Source organism: Delphinapterus leucas, chromosome 6 (assembly GCF_059928025.1).
Source record: "Delphinapterus leucas isolate spDelLeu-1000000601 "Yukka" chromosome 6, BTC_Dleu_Yukka2, whole genome shotgun sequence".
Taxonomy (NCBI): Eukaryota; Metazoa; Chordata; class Mammalia; order Artiodactyla; family Monodontidae; genus Delphinapterus; species Delphinapterus leucas.
This window is the reverse complement of record NC_143134.1, coordinates 78,445,882-78,472,661: the sequence shown is the minus strand read 5'-3', so window position 1 is coordinate 78,472,661 and position 26,780 is coordinate 78,445,882. Positions and strand designations below refer to the sequence as shown.

Here is a 26,780-nt window from a genome sequence, read left to right as displayed (position 1 = left end):
TCCTGCTCTCTTCCTGTATCTAGTTTGTTTGGAGGGTTTTTTTTTTTTTTTTTTTTTTAGCATTTATGAGTTGCTTTGAGCAATGAACTTAATTAGAATATACCAGATGATTAAACAAAACTACTACAATTCTTGTTTAACATCTACAGGGAGTGTATAATGTGGAAGTTAGATTAGCAAATGTGGCTTTCAGCAATACAAAGAATCTATTGTTATATATTGCTTTCTAGTGGAATTTCCCATTGGTCATGCTCATTTGGAAAATAGGGCCTGCCCTCAGCTGCGGAAACACAGTGGTTGTGAAACCAGCAGAGCAAACCCCTCTGACTGCTCTTCACATGGCATCTTTAATAAAAGAGGTACGTTTCCTAAATCAAAATATGTTTAATCTTTGGATGCTGAAGGAGATGGATGGGCTTTGGAGTGAATGTGGCCGTTAAAAAAAAAAGCCTTTATTTTTTGGACCTGCATATTTAGCTGTTTTGGAACACAGCTGTTTCCTCCTTGAGTTTCAAATATAAGACTGCTACAGTCACATGACGATATTGAGAGGTGGAATCTTGTTTGTTACTGTCATTCCCATTTCTTTTCGTTTAGAATCAGAATAAAGTTGTATTTCAAATATCTTAAAAAAAAAAAAGTGCAAGAAATCAGTAGTCCTGATTTACAGTAGGAAGACTTCATCTGTTGCTACTGTAAACTACATTATCTGCCAATGGCTCCTGTCCAGTGGAGACGCATTAAGCATAGCTGCTGGCAGGGACTTTTGGCAGTCAACCCAAATGAACCTCTGCCCAAAGGAGGACAGGAAGCCAGACCAAAATCTTCATGTCCAACTGCCACCTTATGATCACTTTTTTTATTTCTTTTGCCCAACACCCATGAATGCAAGTTCATGTTGAAATTGCTATGATTTTCTTTCAAATGTTGAACTGTAAGTTGGTATATAACTGCAACTAACAGCCTGGAAATTCTACAAATTTAAACTAGCTTAAACTAGTCTATCTGACGGTTGGAGGCTTCTGAGCTAATATGCTTGCTTGTGGCATTGGGCTACATTATTTCTAAACTCATTCACCAATGAGGGAATACCTTTATATTCTCTTTTCTATTACGGTTTCCTCTGCATTTACCTTCCTGCTCAAAAACTGACAAAAGAGCACATAAAATTTATTTTCATCAACTATCTAGATTGTTTTAATATGTTTTTTCTTGCAAACAAGTTATTGTCCTTTATATCACACCAATATTTAAAAAATAAGCTTTAGTCCCTAGAAATTTAAAATTCAGGAAATCTGAATCCATATCTTAAAAATATTCTTCATTTCAAATTACAAGTAGGCAAAAGAGATGTCAAAATGAGACATTTTGATGCAAATAACATGAAATTTCAATGTGTTGTTTCAGTTGCCACACTGCTCTATACTTGATAATTCTTTAATTGGGATTGGAATCAGTCTGTGAAGCTTGATCATGAATGGGATGACCATTTTTAACCTAACATTTTTCTGATTAAATAATGCTGATAGGAATTTGCAACCTAGTTGGTATGCCCTGATCAATCAACAGGTAGAAACTAAAAATGTTAAGATCGCTTTAGCTTCTTATTTTTGCTGAATGGATAATAAACGCATTGTTTTCCTTCTTTGTGAGTAATTTACCAACCACTTTTACACACACTATCTTTTTGAGTTACTATTATAAAATTTGAGACAGCCATCATTGGAGCAAATGATCCATGAAAGTCAAAGATGGACTTACTCTGAGGAGAAATAGTCCATCAATAATGCAACCCTTGAGGTTATTTTAAGTGGGCTAAACAATGAAATAAGAATAATAATAAATAATAAAACCACCTATATGCATCTTTCTTTGTAGAGAAACTCATAAGATTAGCATAAAGAGGCAGCTTTGATCCCATACTCTCCTCTTTTTTCTGTAGATATAAATGATCAGTTCTGTTCTATTTTACTTGTTATCTTTTAGGCAGGGTTTCCTCCTGGAGTAGTGAATATTGTCCCTGGTTACGGGCCTACTGCAGGGGCGGCCATTTCTTCTCACATGGATGTAGACAAAGTGGCCTTCACAGGATCAACACAGGTAATATCATTTACTGAGGCCAGTAGTGAAGCAGTTGGAAGCATGTTTTATGTTACTGTTTTTAAGCTGACATTTCCTTAAAACAAAAGTTCTTTTAATGATTTGTTCCTTATTCTAGCCTTCACACATGTTTATAGAACATAAGCAGATGTCGTTGAGATGAAACGAAATACCTATTACAAAAGCAGAAGGACTGGAGTAAACTGTTTTTAGTATGTTATTACTTTCTCTGACGAGAAATATGGCTGATTAGACCTTGTCGTATGATTAGTAAGGTTTATGATAAAAAATATAAATTAGGCCACAGTGATTTGTATGAATGAATTGTAATTTTATCCTGTGGATTAGGGAAATCAAAGAGCAGAGCCTCACCCGTAGCTCCTTATTTGGGGCTCTCTCTTCCCTGAACATTCTGAAAAGGAGTCAGCCCCTCAGCTTCCCGATCCAACCTAACTTTTCTGCCTCAGTAGCTCCAGCTTGGCTATCCAGAAGATTAAAGAACAGGACCTCAGCCGTGGGCACTTCAGAGGAGAGGGATGGGGGAGAGGAGGGATGCTAAATGCTCTTTAAATGTTCTGGGTGTTGAAAATGGTTACTTTTTTAACTTTCTGGAGAAACAGGAAGAACATTCCGGATAGTGTGGAAAGGCTAATTTGATTATTTTATACTCCTAATTAGCCACTCCAATATAAAGAGTAGTTTACATAGAGAACTAAAATGATAGAAAATAAAATTTTATTTTTCTTGATCTTTTTTAAACTAGATATATCAATATATAATTTTTTCTTGTTTTTTTTAGACATAGAGTAGAAAAAGTTTACATTCTACAAGCTCCTAATTGAGGTAGGGGAAAACCAATTCTTCAATCAGGAGTCTGTGGACAAAACAATTGGTAATGGTCAAGACACAGCAATAAATTAAAACATGATGAAGTCACAGGTTGACATCATAGCAGAGGAGGTAAAGCAGGAAGGTACCAATTTCTCAGCCTAGCACTGTAGACCTTCCCCAACAGGGACGCCACATACAGCTTCTGCTCTAGATCCCACATGCTTCTCTAGTTTGTCTGAGCCAGAGGCTACTGTTCCACGATGCCATCTCTGCATCACTGCCTGTTTGTCTTGGCTCATCCCTGAACCCCTACAGCACTTTAGGGGTACTTTATCTGCCCCCTCCCCCAGAAAACTTTGGTATGAGAAGACTAGGAAACATCTAGGTTTAAATTCTCAGTCTACCCCTCCTAGCAGTATGTCGTCCAAAAGTTAAGTATCCTTACTAAACTTGAGTTTCTTCATATGTAAAATGGGAATAATAATATCTACTTTATTGAGTTATACCAAATAAAACTGAATAAGCTAATGAGTAGTAAAACATTTAGCATCCTACAGAGTAGTCACTAAATGGCATGATTATTGTGTGTTCTAGAGTCATTTCCATTCCCTTGTTCCTTCCCTCACTCTTTAATTTCTCACACTAGTTCATAAGGTGTGAGGGAAGAGGTCCCTTCTCCACAAAATATTTCTTCATCGCTGCCCCATCACTTCCTGATTATTTCATGCATCTTTTCATTCCCGCAGGCGTTTGCTCATGCGTGGCCACACCCACTATAATGTGGCTCCCATCACATGCCCTCTATGGCTTTCTCCGCAGTCTCAGGAGCATCCTGAATTTAAAAACTTTCCATCTGTGCCCCCGTTGTCCCTGATATATAATTATGATAGCACGTGCTCCTTGCTTTGTTATGTATCTCTCTCCCTTTTGCTGACTATCCTCAAAGACTATCTTATTCATTCTCATCTCCAGAAACCAGTACAGTAACTACTTCTGATTGAGTATTAAAGAATTAAGTGTGACTAAGATGATTTTAGAAGCCACACAAAAAATCAGTCTTTCTGGGTCCTCTTTTAGCTTCAAGTTCGTTGCTTTGAAGGTAGTAGTGAACTTGCCAAATGCCATGAAAGAGGCAAACTATGGATTTTATGTTTTTGTGATTCATTGTAGCAGTCACGCTCATTATAAAAATGTTTCTGGCATGGTAAGAATTTTAATGTCCCATTAGATTCATTTAAAACAGAATCCAACCCACATTGTGCAGGATGTGCTAAGTTAGAACATTGTTTTGAGCATTTGCTACTTCTGCCCCACAAGGGCAACGCCACAATATCATGGAGCATACTTTTTACCATAGCCTAAATAGTCCTTATCCTCTCTTCATTGTAGACCTTTTTGAGGAAAAAATGACAACATTTTACTTTTTTCCAAGTGAGGGAACAAAATCATGGGGCAAAAACTGATGTTTCCTTATTTTGACTTTAGCTAGACCTTTGGGAAAACTCAAACGAACCTTTTATTTGCCATCTGAAACTGCACGAAGTAAAAGTGTAACCTTTCTTTCTCACTCGTACCTCTAACCATTCTTCATGCTAGTTCTTTTGACATTTGTAGCTTTTAGAAAAATGCCTCTGATCTTACTCCCTTCCCCAAGACAAAAATTATCTGCTTTAATAAAGTTTCTCCAGCAAATCTTTCTAAGCTAAAAACAAAAGAAAAACCCCCAAAACCCCCAGAAAATAAAAGAAAGATGCAGAGAAAGAATTTGGAGAATTCAAAGGGAGAAAGGCAAAGATTATTATCTAGAAAATACAAAATTCTTAATCACCTCAAATGAAAATTCAATTTTTGAGAGTGGTCATAAGAAATATGTTGTGGAACCAAAATGGGATATAAGAGAAATTTCAAACAGGGTTTCTCCATTGCCAGTCTACTTTTAGTTTATTTTTATTAACCTACATTTAAGGGTTTGATTTAGTGCATGAAGATTTTAAATAAGATGAAAACATCAGCAGATTAATTAATGATCTACTCTGTAATGCACAGTAGGAGTCGGTTCAACAGTCAAAATTTAAACACACATTCAAGCAAGCGTCTACTTAACTTTTATTCAGTTGAGATAGAAACTTTTTCTTAAAATCTGATGTGTTGAGGAAAAGAAATCCAGAGGATAAAAGAAGCAACATAAAATGAATCACCTTGTAAAAAGAAAAGCAAAGATCCTTTTAGTGTACTAAGACTTCAATAAAAAATAATAAAGAAGAAATAGTTATATTAAAGAAAGAAAGAAAGAAGAAATAATTATAAAACAGGCCAGATTTTTGAAATGAGAAAAATATAAAGAAATGCAGAAACTAATCTTCATAGGAAGTGATCCATAAGGAAAAAAAATGAAAACTTTCTCTGAAGAGAGGCCACTAGCATTAATAAGAAAAAAACAAACAAAAAAAACCCAGTAGGATTCCAGCTAACTGAAGTAGCAGCACAGAGCACAGACCCAATGTCTTTCTCCAAACTCCACTCTTCAAAGGTGTGGAGGACAGCATGAGAAAGAGGGAAAGTGAGAGCGGGAGCCATGGGGGAGAGGGGATACCAGTTCATCAATAGTTAAGTGAGCCCACTCTGACAGACAGTGCTGAGAAAAGGTATGCAATGATAGGACATTGTCACTGCTACCAGGGAGGCAACATCTGTTTGGGAAATTGATATTTATACAAATAATACAATCCAAGAGAAACTCTGAAACAAGTCCTCATGAGGGCACTTATTGGAGATCAGAGAAAGAAAGGTTCATGTTCACCTTGAGTCATCATAGATGGCTTCAAAGAGGAGCTAAGATACGAGCTGGACCCTAAGGAAGGGTAGGAATGGAGGCAGCCCAAGTCGGGGTAAGACCTTTGGGTCTCATTATAAACGAGAAGCAGAGAGAGATTCGAGGCTGGTAAATACGCCACTTTGTCTGGATAGAGTTTTCTGGATTTCAACAGAAGGATGAAAAGTCAAAATAGATAAATTATGGTTGGATCATGATTTGTCAGACTGATCAGAAGAATGATGAAGTTCTGATTAAAATGAAAAATAACCTGTCTAGCCATGTACATCAAGATCATGTACATCAAGATCAGCTATCACATTCAATATATCTGTTTTCATGATCCATCATATGTTTATGTTTGGATGGAGAAGTCTTTGGTATCTGAAAGTGCCAAATCTGGAAAAATGCCACTTCTCCCTAATGAAACGTAACTGTGGCACAAACATCGTATAAATTTAAATCGCTAAAGAAACCTGCCTTCATGAGAGCAGATTAAGCCTCCTCCTTTGTAATGCTCCATTTCAGGTTGGCAAAATGATCAAAGAAGCTGCTGGGAAAAGCAATCTGAAGAGGGTGACCCTGGAACTCGGAGGAAAAAGTCCTTGCATAGTGTTTGCTGATGCCGACCGTGAGTAAAAGTCACTCTGCTCACTTCTCACCCTTCTTTTTGGTGTCTGGTAATGCCATACAGTGCAGGGTTTGCTTCTAACGTCAAGGTGTAAGGCATTAACCAGAGTCCAAAATTACTCTTAAAAATCTCTTAAATTGTCCTAAAGTTATAACGCCTAGATAAGTCCAACACAGACACAATTTCTTGGTTTGGAATAGATTGCTATTTTCTCAGCTGAACTCTAGAGAAACTAACTATTTTGCATTTAGGGGCCGTAATGTATATTCTTAATTCCATACCTTTAAATATTAGCATCACCTTAAGCGTGGTGAGATACCCTCAGACACGTTGGACTGAGACCAGCTGGAGAGACAGCAAGTTGCACATTTGTCGTCTCCCTTCTCTCTGGGTCACACGCTCATTGAATAAAATGGCAAGAGGAAAAGGATGCCTACTATTTAAGTAATTTCTCTCATTTTTTTCTAGCAGGTGTAGTTGAATTTATATATATTAAATCTCTAATTATGATGTGACTCCATTATACAATATCCTAGGTTCATCCTGATTATATTATCAAGTAGAATCCTGCAATTATTTCCAGCAGAAAAAGAAGGTCAAACATTCATCTGTCTCTTTAAGAGCTGCATTATTGGTCTGAGGCAATCAACACAGATGACTTATGTTGTTACTGTGATCTTACCCGAAGCTTTTTAGAGCACACTATCTTATACATTCTACAGACATGACAAGATTTCTGATTTTACCAAATCTTCCTGTAAACTGCTTTCACTACAGCTAAGCGGATGTGATTAGTTCACAAAATAAAGATAACAATATCCAGTTGCTACAATGTTAAATTAAACCTTCTGCATTTAGAAAATTAAAATGCAAAGAAAACTTTCTTCTGGTTGTTTAGGATCTACTAATGAAGCAAACTATTTCCTCTTTTTAAGACCCACATAACCATCTCAAATAAACAGATAAGAAGAATTTATAGGCATATATGAAATAACATGGCACACTTTACATAAATTTGGAAAAATGTTTTCATAGAATAGGGTTGTAAGGTGGGTGGGCAATTCTGAATATTAGTTGTTTGGAGGTTTGGGGGGGTTTTATGGGGTTTTTTATTTTCAGAAATATCACTTTTTCTATTGATTAGGGTATCTAAGAATGTTTTAAAATTCTTATTTAATGTAATGGATATTTTATATTTTCTTTGTCATTAGTTAAAACCTGAGGCCTGAAAGAAATATTCACAGTCGTCTAATTATAAATGGAGATATTTATAAAAATCACTTGCAGTGAGATTTGATCTTAGGATAGTTTCCACATTCTTGGAATTGTGCATATTAAAGTTGTATTAATAACCACTATTATTTCAGAGTCTACTATTTTTACTACCATTTTAGTAGCAAATAAAGGATCAGAAAGGTTAATGTGTCACCTGGCTAATGAGGTAGAATATACTGAATCTATGACTATATGACTCATGATTTTTTTATACCACCATATCACCTCTGAGAAAGATGTATAAAAATATATAATCTTTAGAAAGCATCTCTTCTTTAACATGAATGTCTTCTTTGCAGTGGACAGTGCTGTTGCATTTGCACACCACGGGGTATTCTACCACCAGGGCCAATGTTGTATAGCTGCATCCCGGCTCTTTGTAGAAGAATCAATTTATGATGAGTTTGTTCGAAAGAGTGTTGAGCAGGCTAGAAAGTATGTTCTTGGAAATCCTCTAACCCCAGGAGTCAATCAAGGCCCTCAGGTGAGTGTAAAATAGACGGAACAGCATTCACCAGGCACAAGAATAAAGTGTCTTCTCTAGACCTGGTTTTACTTGAATACGATTACTTCCCATTCACATATCTTCCCAGGTGACAATACTGTATCAGTTTGGTGATTAAAAAAATAATGAATCTAACTCCCAATGGTAAAGAAAGTATCCTGGTTTTGTGTTGCCTGGTTATCACATCCAGAAACAGTTGAAGAGATATGTTGGAAATTAAAGATGTGAGGAAAAATAACAAATGCTGTAAATTTGTTTTCCTCGATCTGTACACCTCTGAATCCCTATTTACAGTTCCTATCCACTTGGAAGTTCTTAAACAATCCTATCATTTATTCTTTCCTCAGCATCAATCCTTTTTCTCGGCTTCCAATCCCAGATACAGGCAGCTGGCATACCTCTATAAATTCTCTCCAAAGTCTTTAGTCACTCGACCTCCTAAAGATAGCATGAGTGCCTTAAAAAGTCCCGAGTTCCTGGCTTTGTGGCAAACTTCCCATTTTAGTTGTTAAAGCTCAATGATCCCCTAGGGTTCCCATTTTCTTCTGTCTGCTTAGAACCACTGTCAACAAGAGTGTCTCTCTTATCCAAAGCTCATCCTTCCCTCTTCGTTACACAGTTCTCTGTTCATTGTCTGCTTTCAAGCTCCTGGACCTTTGGTTCTAAATTTACTCCTGCCCTTTGAGGTCTTGATCCAGAGCAGAGTTTCTACCTGATCTCATAGAGCTTACAGTCTAGAAAGTTATAAGGCTGTCTTGGATTTTCCTGCTCATGACAAGATACCCAAGTAGGAAAATTTTAGGACTTAGGCAATACCAAATATTGAAATCTAAAAGCCCTAAAATAACTTAACTGGTAAATGAAGTAATACGTTTTGTTAAGTCTAATCTTGTTATATTTTGTATTTATCTTTGTGTTTAGTAACTACATAGAAGTAGTCGCTAATTTTGATCATATTGGGTAACTTTCCAAATGGATGCCAAGACATGTATTAAATTCAATTTTGACTTGGTCTCCCATTCTAAAAAAGGATGGGATTCTAAGGTTTTAGCTGTGATTGTTTCTTTCTCTAAATATCTGTCTATTTATCTATCTATGTAAAAGTAAACACGTTTCCCATTTGCGATACACATCTATCAAACAGACATAAGATAGATGATAGATTGATAGATAGAAAGAAATATATATGTGAAGAGGAAAGAAAAGAAGAGAGAGGAAGGGAAGAGAAGATACTTAATATTAAACATTGTTGGGCAATATTTTCCCCCATCAGGGGATCTGCACAATTCAACCGGAGGCTCAAAAATTGAGCTAGAATGCTTCATTTTAAGAAAATTTCCATTCATAGCGTTCTTAAGTAAATAATCCAGTGATCTAATTACTTAACATAATAATTTAAACTTGATAAGTGAAAATATTTTTGTCACAGGTTGCACTGAATAAGTAGAAAAAGTAGAAAAAGTAGATATGTTGGGACTTTGAGTAAAAGACCGAAAAGCCCCTGAAGCTTCTTTACCCTTTGAAATACTCACTTGTTGTTATAAGAAAGAGCTTATGGAAAGAGACACTCATTTACTAAGCTTTAATATATATTCTAATTTATAATATAAAATTATATATATATGTGGATATCATAACTTCTTTTTCAAATGAAAATACTGATTATTTCCAACTTTTTAAGGAAATGTATATTTTGGTCTTTGAAATCAGATTGGAAAAGGACTTTACCAAGGAAGAATTTGTTGTATGTGTAAATAGTATTTAATCTAATTGGATATGGAGCTGGATTGTGTGCAGTGAGAACTCTGAAAACTTTTCCTGGGATTTAGAAGATAGGGGAGATTACAGAGTCATAGAGGACGATAAAGAACAACAGTTTTTAAGTAGTCAGAAGAGTCAAGGCAAATTGACAAGAGGCTCACACCTTAACTCCAGGATCTCCAATGTTTTTCCTTTAAAACCTAACCCTAACCACATCTGAGACAAGGCAGTCTTCACCAGTGATTTGGAGTCCAAGAATCACCCAGTCCTTCAACCCCCCCAAATAGGAACTGAGGCAATAGGTAGTCCCAATTCCAGTGCATGGAGGAGAGGTATGGGCTCCTGACATTCCCAGCTAGAACTCTGTAGTCATTCTTTTCCTTGTAAAAATAAACCATTTAAGTTCTGTAGTTCTTGTAATATATTTAGATGTGGTCCATTTAACAAAGCAGGTTGGCAACAATCAGGACAGGTCAGAAATTAGAACCAGACCTACTCACTGCCCCAGGGGGACTTAAACTGGGTGGGATAACCAGGCTGTGGTCAGCATGGACCCTGCCACAAGGGGATGGTCAGGATGAAGAGAAGCAGAGGTCGAGGAATCTTCCTAAAGTCACAAAGCATCTGCTTTCCAACTGCCATGTCTAATTAACCCAGCATCAAAGTTTTCTTTTTCTTCTTTCACCTTTTAATTTCATTTAGGATTACAGTTTCCAGGTTAAGTGTGGTTGATGATTAACAGACATTTCTTCCTGTAAATAAATGACAGTTGTGTGAAAAGGTTTACACGTTTGCAGTGCCAATACACTTCTCTTACATGGCTGTGAAACAAACACTAAATACAAATATTTATCTTCAAGGATTCTTTCCAGAAAAGTCTTGAGATAAAATATACCCAACAATAAATCTGAGCCTCTGTCAGCTGTTTAGGTTGAATATTTAACTTAATAACAATAGCCTAGCATTTTGAAACCTTTATTTACAGGCCAGGCAAAGTATTATCTTTACGAGTTGCTATTTTTTTTCCTTTTCATGTGATATTTTTCAAATAGATTGATAAGGAACAATATGAAAAAATACTTGACCTCATTGAAAGTGGGAAGAAGGAAGGGGCCAAACTGGAGTGTGGCGGAGGTCCATGGGGGAATAAAGGCTACTTTATCCAGCCCACGGTTTTCTCCAATGTCACTGATGAGATGCGCATTGCCAAAGAGGAGGTAAATGGTTTCATTCTGTTCTGTTCCCTTTGTTGCCATATTTTGTCTGCGTGGATGTATACAAAGTATTACTGTAACATTCTCAGCTCTTTGAACACCTTTTCCAATAAATGTTACTTTTCATTTCTAATACTGATAAAGGATTAATTTATTTTTGATTAAGACTAAAAATAGTCAGGAGCTCACTGGGCAGGCCAAGAACTTCCAGTGGACTGCAGATCAGGATGCTTAGCAATTTCTAGGTGCTTCCTTCACAGATTTAAAGTAATAGAAAATACAATTCCACGTTCATTGTTGCTTCTTCTCCTTTGGAAATAATATATTTGAAAATAATTGGAAAAGAATAAAGTGATATGCTGTTTTTTTAAATTCAACTCCTTATTTTGAGATAATTGTAGATTCAGTTGCCATTGTGAGAATACAGAAAGATCCCATGTACTCTTTATCCAGTTTCCATCATTGATAACATCTTACAAATCTATAATATAGTATCACAGCAAGTATGTTAACATTGATACAGTCAAGACACAGAGCATTTCATCACCACGTGAATCTCTCATGTTTCCCTTTAATAGCCAAGTCTATTATCCTTCCTACACCATCCCATCCTCAACCCTTGGCTTTCTCTTAACCACTAATCTCTTCTTTATTTCTGTAATTTTGTCATTTCAAGAATGTTACGTAAGTGGATTCATACTTCATGCAATCTTTTGGGATTAGCTTTTTTTCACTCAGCGTAATTCTCTATAGATTCATCTAGGTTGTTGCACGTAAGGATAGTTTGTTCCTGTTTATTGATGAGTAGTATTTCATAGTAAGGGTGCACCACAGTTTGTTTAACAATTCACCCTTTGAAGAACTTTGGGTTGTTTCCAGTTTGGGGCTACTTTTAATAATGCTGTTATAAACATCAGTATACAGGTTTTTTGTGTGAACGTAAGTCTTCATTTCTCTGGGATAAGTGCCCAGGAGTATAATGCTAGGTCATATGGTAGATGCAACTTTTTAAGAAATTGCCAAACTGTTTTCCAGAGTGTCTGAACGATTTCACATTCCCCTTAGCAATGTATGAATGATCCTAATTTCTTTGCATCCTTGCTAACATTTGTTGTGACTATTTTTTATTTTAGCCATTCTGATAGGTGTGATAGCTCACTGAGGTTTAAATTTGCATTTCCTTAGTGGCTAGTGATATTGAACATCTTTAATGAGCTTATTTGCCATCTGATAACTTCCTTGATGAAATGTCTCTTCATTTTTTTTGCTCACGTTCTAATTGGATTGTGTGCTTTTTACTGTTGAGTTTCGAGAGCCCCTTATACATTCTTGATACTGATCTTTTTTTGGATGTGTGGTTCACAAATATTTCCTTCCAGGCTGTAGCTTGTCTTTTCATCTTCTTTACCAGGGTCTTTCTCAGAACAGAAGTTTTTAATTTTACAGAAGTCCAGTTTATCCATTTTTCTTTTTATGGATAGTATTTTTGGTGTCAACTCTATGAACTACTCTTTGTTTACTCCTAAATCCAAAAATACTTTTTTCCGTGTAATTTTTTTATTCTTTCTGAAAGCTTTATAGTCTATGTTTTACACTTAAGTCTATGATCCATTTTAGGTTAATTTTTATACAAGGTGTGAGATTTAAGTCAAGGTTGTTTGTTCGTTTGTTTTTGCCGATATGTTCAATTGCTTCAGCATCATTTGTTGAAAAGGTGTTTTTCTTCCATTCCATTACTTTTGCAACTGTGAAAGTTCAGTTGTGCATATTTGTGTGTGTATCAATTCCTGGGTTCTCTACTCTTCAATTGATCTATGTGTCTATTTCTCTACTTATACCCTCTTTTTTAATTTATTTACTTTTATTGAAGTATAGTTGATTTACAATGCTGTGTTAGCTTCAGGTGTACAGCAAAGCGATTCATATATATATGAATATATATATATATATTCTTTTTCAGATTCTTTTCCCTTATAGGTTATTACAAAATATTGAGTATACTCCTTTGATTTTGGTAGCTGTATGATAAGTCTTGAGATTGGAAAGACTGAGTCCTCTCACTTTAGTCTTCTTTTTCAAAATTGTTTTATCTAAGCTAATTCCTTTGCTCTTCCATATAAATTTTAGAATAACCTTGTCCATATATACTAAAAAATCTTGCTGGAATTTTGAGAGGAGTTGTGTTAAAATTGTGTATATATCAATTTGGGGAGAATTAATGTTTTTATTGTACTAAATCTTCCAGTTATTGAATATAGTAGATCTCTCCATTTATTTATAACTTCCTTTATTTCTTTCATTAGCATTTTGTAATTTCTGGTAACAAGTCCTATATGTGTTTTATTGGATTTATACCTAAGTATTTTCTGAGTGATTGTAAATGGTATTTCTCATTTCAGTATGCACATGTTCATTGCTAGTATATACAAGTATATTTGATTTTTGTATATTTTCTTGCATCCTGTGACATCACTGAGCTCAGGTATTCTAGAAGATTTTTGGATATTCCTTGGGAATTTACATGTAGACAATCATGTCATCTACAAATAGGGACAATTTTATTCCTTTGTTTCTAATCTGTATGCCTTTTATTTCCTCTTCTTGCCTTTTTCACTTGCTAGAATTCCAGCACTATGTTGAATAAGAGTAGTAAAAGTGAACATCTTGCTTTGCTCCCTATCTTAGGGGAAAAGCATTCAGTATCATATCATTGAGTATGATGTTAACTGTAAGATTTTTCATAACTGCCTTTGATCAGGTTCAGAAGTGCCTTTCTATTTTTAATCTGTTAAGGGGGAAAAGAGGTTGGATTTTTGTCAAATGCTTTTTCTGCATCAATTGAGATGATTATATGATATTTTTCCTTCATTCTATTAATATGATGTATTATATTGATTGATTTTTGAATACTGAACCAGCCTCGCATCTCTAGAATGAACCTCACTTGGTGATGGTGTACAATTCTTTGTAGGTATTGTTGAACGCTATTTGCTAATATTTTTAAGGGATATTTGCTGTAGTTGATATTGGCCTGTGGTTTAAGGGATATTGGTCTGCAGTTTTGATTGTTTTTATTGATAATAAAAAAACATTTAGTGATTGCTCACTGTGTGCCAAGTACCTTACAGTCAATATAAAACATAAGTATATTTACATGAAATATAATAAATATAAATATTTTATTTATATATTATATAGATTTATATTTATAACTATAATACAAAATAAATATTTAGTTGTAACCTATTACTTTGATTTATTTCATTCATTTCTTGTGGTATAGATATTTGGACCAGTGCAGCAAATCATGAAGTTTAAATCTTTAGATGATGTAATCAAGAGAGCAAACAATACTTTCTATGGCTTATCAGCAGGAATTTTTACCAAAGATATTGATAAAGCCATCACAGTCTCCTCTGCTCTGCAGGCCGGGACAGTGTGGTAAGTCAAACCTATGTAATACCACCTTTTCAATGTTAACCACATTAACAGGCTACTTTGAATTTTTTCTGACTTTGATTTCTTGTTTGGAATCACATGGCCTGCTGTTTGAAAATAAAACAAACAAACAAAAATCCTGCTGTATTGGAAGAACTTTAGAAGAGCATAGACGATAGATAGATAGATAGATATAGCATATATATATATACACATATCTATATCTATCTATATATATATACACAGACACATATATATATTTAACTCTATCCAGCCTTCTGAAATTACTTGCCCAAAATACTTTATTGATGTTTGGCTAGTACAATATGTATTATTATTATAAATAATTTCTAGGCACTTGGCACTATGCTACACACAAGGGAGATAAAAGTTCTGTTTAATCAAGATAATCAGATAGTAAGACAGTATTTATTCAGTGCCCTTATGTATACAAGCATTTAGTTCTTACATCAGCTTTTTACTCTGGGACTATTAGAGATGTCTGAAGGTCTTAAATTGGAAGAACATATTGCATTTTGAGGAGCATGTCTGTTTTATTTTTGACCTGGTTTATATCTCTGATGTTTACACTTTAATTTAGAGTATATAAGTGCCAAGGCTATGTCTCTCAAACTGTCACATCCCCTGCCCAGCCCCCCATCTCTGGACTGCCTTGTTAGTAATTTTTTTTCCATCAGACCTCACTTTGTCCCCTCAGTCCCATCAACAGCCCAAGATTATTTTCTTCCCGATAATGTCACAACCAAATCCACTGGACATTGAAAAGTATCTATCCTTGAGAGACAGCCAAGAAATCCTTGCCCCTCTTGATAGCTCTAGAATCTTTTTTCTTAAGCAAAGGGACATTCATGATTTAGTCAGTATGCACTCTACGCTAAGCACCACGTGGCAGTCTTCACATTCATTATTTCATGTTACCTTACTACAACTGTTAATTGGTATGGCAAATTTATGGACGGAAAAACAGAAGCTTAGTGAGGTTGCATAATTGATTGAGATCATGCAATAAATGACAGCTGAGATTCAGACCTATTTCAGACTCTAAAGCAGTGATTCTCAACCCTGGCTGTACAGTAGAGTTGTCTGGGGAGCTTTAAAAATATCTACACTGATTTGGGTAGAGGAGGGTGTACGTCAAACCCACCAATTATATCAGTTTCTGTGACTGAGTCTGGATGTAGGTCTTTTAATTGTTTTAAATTCTAATTATTCATGTTTTTATAATTATATGTTCATAAAAGCATTTTGAAACATTTTTTAAAACATGGCAAGGGATAAGCAAATTAATAATGAAATCCAACTCCTGTCAAGGCCTCTGTCTAAGCAATTTTTTGAATTAATTAATGAAAAAAGTGAACTAAGTAATATGAGACATATTACAATTATAAAAGAAAATTAATTCTAGCCTGTTAAGTATACAACCCACAAGAGAACTACAAAGCTTACTGAGTATAGGCAGTAAAGAACACCCATCCAACAAACTCGTCTCTCACAGACCATATCCTTCCTCTTATGGTACATTGGGTAGTCTATCTTTTATAATTCAAGCTATAACTTCTCAGGGACATGATGTACTGCCAAAATGCCTATCCACACACAGAGCTGGACCATTTTTTAAAAAATTCCTAGGCAGTATATATACATATGCTTATACTCCTGCATTCTAATTTATAGTGCTACTTTTGCTCAAAAATGACTACGTAATATTAAAATTAATGGAGTTGTTAAAGAACTCTCTGAATTTCAAAAATTCCAAATTTAGGAGTTATTTCATAGGTTAAGTATGACCTATAACGTACTTATTTTCTTTTCAGGGTTAACTGCTATAGTGTGGTATCTGCCCAGTGCCCCTTTGGTGGATTCAAGATGTCTGGAAATGGTCGAGAACTGTAAGATTAACTTTCATTAAGATAAATACTTATCTTGATAAAAATGGTTCTCACTCTCAAGGAATTAATCCTATTACTACTCGGATTAAAACCTGCCTCTGTTCTTTCCTGGAGATTAATACTGTCAAACAGCTTTTTAAATGCTGGATTTACCCCAAAAAGTGCAAACAGGTGATGGCAGAGGGAAATACAATTTATTAAACTCTTACAATTCACAAGGGATCATACTAAGCACTTTACATTGGTTACTGAAATACTGCTTACTTTTAGAATTGTTTGCTGTATACATGAATGTAATATATTGGGGAAACATTTCCAGAAAGGAGGTGGAAACTACAAATTGGTGATTGTAAGAAGTGTGCAAATATAAGAACAGTTTAGCTATTTGAATATGCCTCTTACATAAGTAAATTAGGTGTCTTTATATCAAAAAACTTTTCAGTGTAGGAGTAATGATTCTCATTTGTTGTAATATTTTTGATGTAGACTCTAAAATAACCTGAATGAGTTATTTTTGGTACTAAAATCTAAACTGAAAGAAAAATTTAACTAAGGAAAACATGTTTTATAGTCATGACTAGATTGAGGATATATTAGATTGTATATATACTAGGTTGTATATATTATACAAATGCATTTATGAGCCTTCAGTTGCTTTTCAATCCAGGAAATATTGACTTTTTAAAAATGTGCACATACATATTTACACACAGAAAGTAGTGGCAATGTGTTTGGTCAATTTTGTTCAAGCACTTTTAACCATTTTATTTCTTAAAATTTTCTCATATTTATCAATAAATTTAAAAAATCATCAGGAAAAGACACATTATATTCAAACCTTATGGAATCAAACATAGTAAAGCTGCTCATTTTGTAAACAGCAAGTAAAAGTGAGTCTCAGCTTCTAAAGGTCATGAGTGCCTTAAAGAGCCAGGTACTTGTCATTTAAATAAATCAGCAAAATCACAATGAAACAACTACCACTGGGGAGTCAGTGAAAAGAGGGCGTGTTAAAATGATCCATTCTCCTTCTCAATATACTTTCATTAAGTAGTTACTATGTATATGAGGTCCTAGGAGCCCCAGAAACACGGTACCACGTTCCACCTTCCATATAATCGTGGTGGCAGGAGGAACATGTAAAAATATAGAGAGAGCAAAATAACCAACACACACTATGAAATAAATAGTAACAGACTGGGAGTCCGTGCCTCGTGAAGGTAGAGAAGCAGTTAAAATGGAGAGCGCAGTATCAGAGGACGGAAAATCTGGGCACCACCAGACTATAACATTCACGTCACCTCGCTAACTCTCACTACTTCCATCTGTCAGACAAGCTCAGCATTTGTGGTGGGGATAGGAATGGGAGAAGGAAGTAAAAGGTCTATGAGCTCCTTTCCATGCTTGAGATTCTGTGGTTTTAACCCTGGTGAAAATGCAGCGGATAAAAACTTAAAGACCATTTATAGAATAAGAGAAGACCTAACAGAAAAGGTAGGACTTGATCTAGGGCATGTAACAAGTGTAGGGTGTTAGGAAGCAGATAAGAGGGCATTCTTGAAGGAATGTTCTATGTGGCATGTTGAGGGGTTAGTGAATTTGCCTGACAGGTGGGGATTTATGGGGGTGAGAAGTGTGATTTCAGAGTTAAACAGGATACAGATTAAGAAGCTTTGAATTCAAGAAAATCGGCTTACATATATTAGTGGAGCAAGGAAAGCGATAGATAGCTTTAGAATGTTGATGGAGAGGTGGAGTGGGCAAAAGATCAATTTGTCAAAGGTGCCCACGGCATAGTAAACATAACTGGAGACTAACCAGCCTGCCTGTGAACTCTGACTCCACCTCTTGCTAGCCACAGAGTCCAGTTCAAGTTGCCTAACTTCTGAACATCTATTTTCTCCTATTTAAAAGGGAAATGTTAATATTCCACTTAAGATGGTTGTGAGAGTTAGGAAACATACTACGCCTTCATTCCCTAGCACTGTATCTGTCACAAAGCAGGGACTCAACAAATGGTTTCATCCTTCCCTAGCTCCTTGTCTTTATAATACCCATTATTGGGGAGTCCCTTGGCAGCACTAATTACTTTGTACAAAGAGCTATAACAAAAGTTAGATTATTCTGAAGATCAGATTACTGCTGGCCCAGCTATCTAATACACTTCCCTAGGAATGTCATAGATAAAATAATCAGAAGGGATGAAATAATTAAAGTAGACTAAACATATCAATTTTGTTAAATACAATTTAGTCAAACTTTATGTTCTAGACATATGGAAAGCAAATAAAGAGGGGGATGAAAACAAGAATCAGCCATCAGTAATTTCTTAAAAATCTGGACTGTGGGTATAGATAATTTGCTTCTTTGAAATACAAAGGAAAAAGTTATACTGTAATTTTTACTTCAAAACTTCCAGCTGAGGATGCTAGTGTTAATGTCTATCTGAAACCAAATTTGGCAAATTTAATAAATAAGTCATTTGCTGCAAGATGTTTAAAGAGAATTACTGAAGCAATAACCTCAAATGACTCCCAAGAGTTCAATTACAGTTTATCTTCAAAGATAGAAAGGTAGAATTGATCAGTTGGAAAGAGTTCTCAAAGAGCTGAAAATAGTAGTATGCACAGCCCAATGTGGTGGTGATGCTGAGTGCCCAAACCAGGATTTGCATCTCAGGTCATGGTGCTGGCCCTGGAATGAGTTAAATGGTAGAAATCCCTCTCTCTGTGTAATTGCACTAATTTTTACTTAGATTAACATAGGTCACTTGAGACTTTACTAGTATGCCATTTCAAACTTAATTGGCTCTCAACACCTCACAAGATATTTCTTTCTTCCTGTCCCCTTCAGAAATGGGGAGAGATAAAGTGGTATAAACTGGTGGGCTAACGTGAGTAGTTTTTGCTTGATTATATTTGCCAAACCAGTTCAGCAAACATTTTCCTGTGCCTACTTAATTAGTGCCAGGCTCATTTCTGGATACAGAGTGTAAAACAGGCATAACTTGTTACTAGCATCTTATCACTCCAGTGTGGACCCTGGATGAGAAGCATGGGTATCACGTAAAAGTATGTTGGAAACGCAGAGTCTCAGGCCTATCCCCAGACCTGCTGAAATAGAATCAGCATTTGCATCAGGTCCCGGGTGACTGGTACATTGACAATTTTAGAAGCACAGAACCAATAACTCATAGGCTAGTGATATAAAGAGAAATATAAAGATGTTTTTGTGTTATATCATAGACACAGGAATTTGTATACATCGGAACACTAAGAAGCAGGGCCTATTTCAACTTGAGTAAGACAATTATCACACTTTGTACTCTCCTGAGAGTTTCAAGTGTCCATGTAACCCAAAATACAATGGAAAGCCTATTGGCAAAAATCATGGGTTAATATATCTAACTTTGTGAGATAAAATACTTACTAAAATATTATCCTTTAATGGGTTTCAGACAACTGAGGCTAAACCCTTTAATTACTTTGAAGAACATGCTCATTGAACCTTTTAGAAGGTATTTTCAGAAGCTTAATGGCCCAAGAAAATAATCAGTGTAAGAGGATTAGGTTACCCAGGAGAAAAAGATGTCTTCTACATACCTGTCTACCTCACCAAAGGAGAGGGGTAGAAAAAGATCAAGATCTTTTTCCTCTGTAAGCCTACATGTGCATGAGTGTTATGATTTTAAGAGTACTCTTATGTACATGTAATTTAATCCTTTCATCAAAACAATACAGAGAATAATTTAGCCTAATCTTTTTAGTTATCTCTTTAATGAAGGGTACATCACAGTTTCCAAAACTGATAGGAGGTCTCAATAAACCTGATAACAAGATACAAGGATTTTAATTGACTGACTCAAGTTAATTCCTGATCATTTGGGTTGGATTTAAGAGTTATATAAGCAAATGACAGGGGTTGCATAAATAGAAAAATCCAACAACCACAGAAAGCCCAAAAGCCCTGAATTTTAGGCCAATGAACCCTCTCCCCCTCTTAAAACAAAACAAAACAACCCCACCCCCAAATAAAAAGTTGTAACAGTTAAGGTCAGAGTTTTGGTTTTGGGGGTTTTTGTTTTTGTTTTTGCCAAGAATCAAGAACAAAAGATATTACAACTACAGCTAGAAAATATTTTGTTTTAAGCCATATTAGGGCCAGTTAGAGTGAAAATAGAAGCCTAGTCATTTTTAGCCCCTTCCTCATTTCTGGACCAACTGGACATGGTAAATACACTAAACTGAGCTATACTTGAATTTATAGTTGTTCTATACTACTCAAGTGATTATAAATTACTAATTTTCCTCTAGTAATATAGCCTTCTTATTTATTTGAACCTAAGCTAGATATGATAAAATTCTTGTTGGGCCGATTTGTGTGTGTGTGTGCGTGTGCATGTGCGTGTGTGTGTGTTGAGCCCTTTTATAGTCAAGCAGAAAAAATGTCAAAATTGAACAATTTCTTTGAAAGTCTACTGAGGGTACATGATCATTTAAAAATGCAAAAAAATTATTTAAAAAATTTTCCCACAAGGGGATTTATATAAGACCAGATATCTTACGGTTGGCTAGCTACTATTTGAAATGGTTCTGTACACAGAAAATATTTTCCATTGTCCCTAGCCAGATAAGCAGGAAAAAACTTTGATTATCATTGACCATAGTGTATTTGTACTGCTCTGCTAAATTCTGTTCATTTTTCCCCCTCTCTCTAGAGGAGAATATGGTCTCCATGAATACACAGAGGTCAAGACGGTCACAATCAAAATTTCTCAGAAGAACTCATAAACTACAAGAGTGCAGAGATGACTCCTCAATGGCTAAGCACCTCCTTCAGTGGCTAATATATCATAGTGGGTTTTAAATGCAAAATTGTTCTTTCTTTCATTTTTTAAACATGAGCTAATCATATTAGCATTAATACTACATATAGAAAACTTGATATGTAGCTTATTCTGAAGGAATCATCTGCCTTCTGATATGTGACACCCAAGTCCTACCCGTAATGAAAATGATGGATTTGGATGCAAGATCTCTCTAGCTCTGTAACAGTCATGTGCTTTTCTTTGTAGCTACTTGTCTAGGATAAACATTTTATGAAAGAGGACCAGTTATCATTTATCTTCTTTCCCTTGACCACCCCTTGAAGTACTTACCATACCTGTTAACTGCAGACTAGATGTGCTCTGTTCCCCATAGTTGTGAAGTCCTTGGAGTTTGTTGAAATGTTTCCTAAAATGTCATGTCTGCTTGTCAAATGAAGTAATGCCTGAAATACTTAGATGTAATCTAAACATAAAGCTTAATAAAAACAACCTTGCATGATTCTTGTTCAGTGTGAATTTTTAAAATAGAGTCTTGGTTATGGTGATTTACTCTCCCTGTCACTCAAAAGCAGTGTTAAATTGAGCATAAAGATATATTTTAAAATAAAAGTCTAATCTACTTATTCTCAAATAGGTAAAGAAACAAATTTTATTTTCTGCAGGAATTCTTGCAATCAATAGCAAACATTTGAGATAGATGGCTTCAGTCCTTCAGCAAGCATTTATTGAGTTCCTACAAAGCTCTGGGCACTATGGTAGGTGTTGTAGAAAATAGGTGAATAGTGAATGGTCCATTATCCAAAATGCTTTAATATGTGGAGAACAAAGACACTGTCTGAAAAAAATGATGGCGCATATGATGGAAATGAGAATTCGAAGAACCATAAGATTATAGTAATATGCCAAAGGGTAGTGATACCAGTAACTGACGGACTTGGGAATGGCCTCATGAAGGAAATTTGACTGGATATGAACCTTAATGATGAGCAGATTTGCAGTGAATAAAGAGGAAAGAAGTCCTACAAAATATTCCCTCTGGACATGTTCCATCAAAAAAAACTCTTTATAATATTTTCCCCTGTTGGAGTTGCAGATTGCACATTGGCATAGTCTAAGTTCTGAGAAGTCCTACAAACTGTTTAGTTTTGTTTAATAGTTTTTTTTCCCCAAAATTTGTTTAACCAGAGGCCTTGCCTTCCCCTCACCCTCATTTAATACCAGTTAACATTAAGAAACCCATATTGGAAGATGCTGTTCTATGCAACGAGGTAGCACTGAGTGTTCTGAGCAGAGATCTGGGGATCAAAGGGAAGCAGCTGGGAAAATGTCGTCTGTAAAACTAACTGGACCATATTTACATATTTGTGCCCTAGACAAAGAGCCTCTTCTTGTTGTGCTCCCATGTGGGAAGTGACTTAAGCCCAAGTATAATGTTTTTTATATATTACTATACATATTCTAAAACCGTTAGTTCAGCAGCCTAAAATTTAAGCCTAGTAATCTTTAGGATAACATTCTTTTTCAGATTCAGATTTTATATAAATGATTAAGTTTGTCATTTTACATTAACAGATTAGTTAGTGACACTGTTACTAGGACATTCTAATAGCTGTCATAGTCAAGTGCAACAATGTGTGAACGAATGAAATTTATTAGCTTCTTAGACCTGAAATAATTTCACCCCCAATTGCAAGAGCTTCTCTAACTTGTATGGGCCTATAAAATTTGCCATCTGGACTATCTTATACAATTTGGGACATAATGACCATTTTGAAAACAGGAAGAATTAAAGTCTAGGGAGAACTGAAAGATGTTAGGACACTGAGAAGGGAAAAAAGCCAAATACAGAGGAAGGTTGTGTTTTCCAAAAACCAGACAGTGTCTACATTATGAAAAGATGTGTTTAAAACCATGCATAAATAAATAGGTAGACAAGTTAATATTGTAATGGCAACCCACCAGAACATTTTAAAATGTAGAACAAAGAGGAATGAACATAAAACAAGACAAAAGCCAGAAGCAAGTTTAAATATTTGAAAATTAAATCTTCCTGGTATAAATAAGACATTACAGGATTAAACAACAACAAAAAAATCTGTTTAATATTGGCTCATCCTGACCCTCTAGACATTATTTGTGTTCCTTCTCCTCTGATTTCTAAAGCCATACTGGCAATAATTCTTAAAACCTTGAAAAGTTCACGGGTATCTTATTAGCCCATGACTACAGGAAGTACAATAAGGAAGTTTATCATAAAGAATTCAGTTCTGCAGTTGTAAATGTGATCTCATTGTCTCAAACCACCTGGCAGAAGTATTTTCACCTCTAGGAACACCAAAGTTGGAGGTAACTGTTTAGGCAGAGGCAATATCAGAGGTCAATATCAGAGGTCAGATATGGATTCTCAAATGTCTAGCATCTTTTTTTTCATTTTTTAGGATACATGTTTCTGGGTTTATTTTGAAATAACCAATGAGAAATAGCGAGAAAATATTTTTCTTAAATTCTTGTGGTCAACTAAAGATAGAGTTAACTCAAAGTAGGAAATTTTAGTCATTTCTTCACATAATTCAGGAGGGAATAATGGACCCCAAAGACACCTTTCCCTGGGCAATGCATGTAATTTTTTGAGTATCTAATTTCACTTGGACTTTTAGAAGTGTGCAAGTACCATCAATGAAACTCTTATCTTTTGGTGACTTTTGCACGGTATATCAAACAACTAGGTTACATTTTCACGTGAAGCATAAGTTCCCAATTAGACTTTGATTTGCTGATTCACCTTGGGTTTTTTTTTTAATGCTCTCTGGAAATGGATTTGAGGCTTCCCTTTTTTATACTGAGAGAATATATAGGAAGGAGAATTAGAGAAGATAGCTAAATTCCCTGGATACCAAAATTCAGTGACTACCAGGAGGGCATGGAAGCCCACTCTTGTAACATGCTAAGACTGTGGTAGTCTGGAAGATATCATCCTGAGTCAAGATACAAATGAGAGGGAAATAGCTCAGTTATCCCTTTGACATCCTGTAGGGGAGAAGAGATGGCATCTCTCTCCGAAGGCAAGGCCACAAAATTACCAGGGGTGATTGAGATTGCTCTAGACCATGTCTTTAAATCAGTCTTTAGATTCTGGGTGGTGGTTTTATTCCAGGGGAGAATAGTCACATCCATTAACATCTATAAACACTTAGGATAATTCCAAAATCCCTAGAAAGTCAACTTTATTGCCTAGTAGAATATCTATGGCAAAGGTATTGCAACGTTTTTTTGCACATTTACTTTAGTGTCATGTGCCAACTAGTTTCACGAGCATTTAGTTTAGTTTTCTTTTGTTTTGTTTAGCTTAGTTGTGTTTTAATGGACATCTCTGAGTTTTATAGAAAAGTTCATAGGAGGCTGACATGGCACTATCCTGAAATGATTTCACTAGAGTTTCAGGATTTTAGATTTTTTAATTTTTTGTTGAGTCACTTAAAGATTCATCAGGCCTTGGAAAATATATTTTACAAATCTGATTAAGCTGCCAACTATTCTTTTAAGCTTTTTATTTTAAAATAATTTCAAAGTTTTGGAGGAGCTGCTACAGCAACACAAAGAACTCTCATATATCTTTTATTCACTAATTTAAAAAAAATTTTTTTACAGTAGGTTCTTATTGGTTATCTATTTTAAATATAGCCATGTGTACGTGTCAATCCCAAACTCTCAATGTATCCCTCCCCTCAAACATTCCCCCCGGTAACCATAAGTTTGTTCTCTAAGTCTGTGAGTCTGTTTCTGTTTTGTAAATAAGTTCATTTGTATTTTTTTTTTTTTAGATTCCACATATAAGTGATATTATATGAATTTGTTTTTCTCTGTTTGACTTACTTCACTCAGTATGATAATCTCCAGGTCCATCCATGTTGCTAAAAGTGGCATTATTTCATTCTTTTTAATAGCTGAGTAATCATTTTTAATAATTTTAATAATTTTTAATATCTTCCCACATTGATTTTTTCATTCTAATTCTCCATACAGATTCATTTTTTTCTTGAGACAAACTTTTAAGAATAACTCTTACCCATCATGTCCCTTTACCACAAAATATTTCAGTATCTTTTTCTAGAAATAATGTAATTCTTTCACAAAGCCACAATATAATTATCTAATTCAGGAAATTTAACATTGACAAGATACTAGTATCTAATATACAGTTCACATATAATTTTCTCTAACTGTCCCACTAATGTCCTTTATGGCATTTTCCCCCCATGATCCAAAACTTAATTCAGGATTATGCATTGCATTTACTTACCATAGCTTCCTTTTGTTTGCTCTTCCTTGACAATGGCTTTATACCTCATACACACACCTAATATTCAGTCAGGTTGTGTCGTTGGCCTGGAGAGAATCCTAAAGGACACACAAAACTCAAAGTTATTGAGTTAACAAGAATCAGAGAAAAGCAGGTTGAATAGTGTTAAAGAATAAATACTTCAAGATTTGATTATTAATTACCATCCTCCATGATAAATTGACAAGGGTATTTATAAACTAGAAAATATACCTTCTTTCTTGGACAATTTTGAAGAAAAGCTATATGTTCCCCTGAGGATATTAGTGACTGTCCCTTGTCTGTACTATTGCAACATTGCCCTTTTTCATTTTATTTCCTAGCTTACTTATTTGAATATTTTTTCTTAATAACAGATTGCCTACATTCTGATGACATCTGGGGAGGTACTTCAATTTGAACTAGTTACAAACCCCTAACCACATAGAAGCATATTAAATGACTTTCCTTTCAAAGTACAATGGGGATATAAAGATCTTGACCTTTGGAGTAAAAAAGATTCTAAATTCTGGTTCCATTACTCAATAGTGGTATTATCCTAGGTCAATTGTTAAACCTTTCTCATTTAGCAATCATTCAAGAGACAGTGGTGGCTATTGATATTTGGGAAAAAATATAATGTTCTACATAATCACATGGCCCTTGGACCCCAGCAATCTGGTTTCAAATCCCTGTTCTGCACTCACTGGCCTTAAGATTTGGGACAAGATACCCAACCTCTCTAAACTGCAGTTTCTTTATCTGTAAGAAGGATCAATAACAGTACTTACCTAATTGCTTTATTCTATTAAATGAAATAATGTTTGTAAAATGTTTGCAGGGTTCCTAGGATGTAACAAGCGCCGAACACATTACTAATCTACTCATAGCTTAGATTAATTATAACGATGTCAACAAAAATAATAGTGTCTTTAGACAGCAAAGAAAGTATCTTTCTCTTGACTTTGTATTTTCCCTATGCTCTTTTTCTCAGTCTTCCAGTGACCTAGATGCTAAACTAATCTTATTTAGGACCCCATAATTGTGATTTGCCAATCCCCCCAAAAAATCATTCCCGGGGCTTCCCAGGCTGTGCTGTGGTTAAGATTCTGTGCTCCCAATGCAGGGGGCCTGAGTTTGATCCCTGGTCAGGGAAC

The 26,780-nt window shown here is 35.3% G+C and overlaps 1 protein-coding gene across 1 annotated transcript in view; it reads left to right on the top strand.

The window, feature by feature from the left end:
• The window catches only part of ALDH1A1 (aldehyde dehydrogenase 1 family member A1), a 53,911-nt gene extending 32,107 nt beyond the window's left edge, over positions 1–21,804 (top strand). Inside the window, exons 6-13 of the mRNA XM_022573500.3 lie at positions 231–359; positions 1,987–2,100; positions 6,272–6,374; positions 7,949–8,133; positions 10,968–11,132; positions 14,413–14,570; positions 16,403–16,477; positions 21,195–21,804. Of these exons, the coding sequence (XP_022429208.1) occupies positions 231–359; positions 1,987–2,100; positions 6,272–6,374; positions 7,949–8,133; positions 10,968–11,132; positions 14,413–14,570; positions 16,403–16,477; positions 21,195–21,267 (1,002 nt within the window). The 3' untranslated portion in view covers positions 21,268–21,804. The remainder of the gene's footprint in view (positions 1–230; positions 360–1,986; positions 2,101–6,271; positions 6,375–7,948; positions 8,134–10,967; positions 11,133–14,412; positions 14,571–16,402; positions 16,478–21,194) is intronic.
• Positions 21,805–26,780: the final 4,976 nt, after the last annotated feature.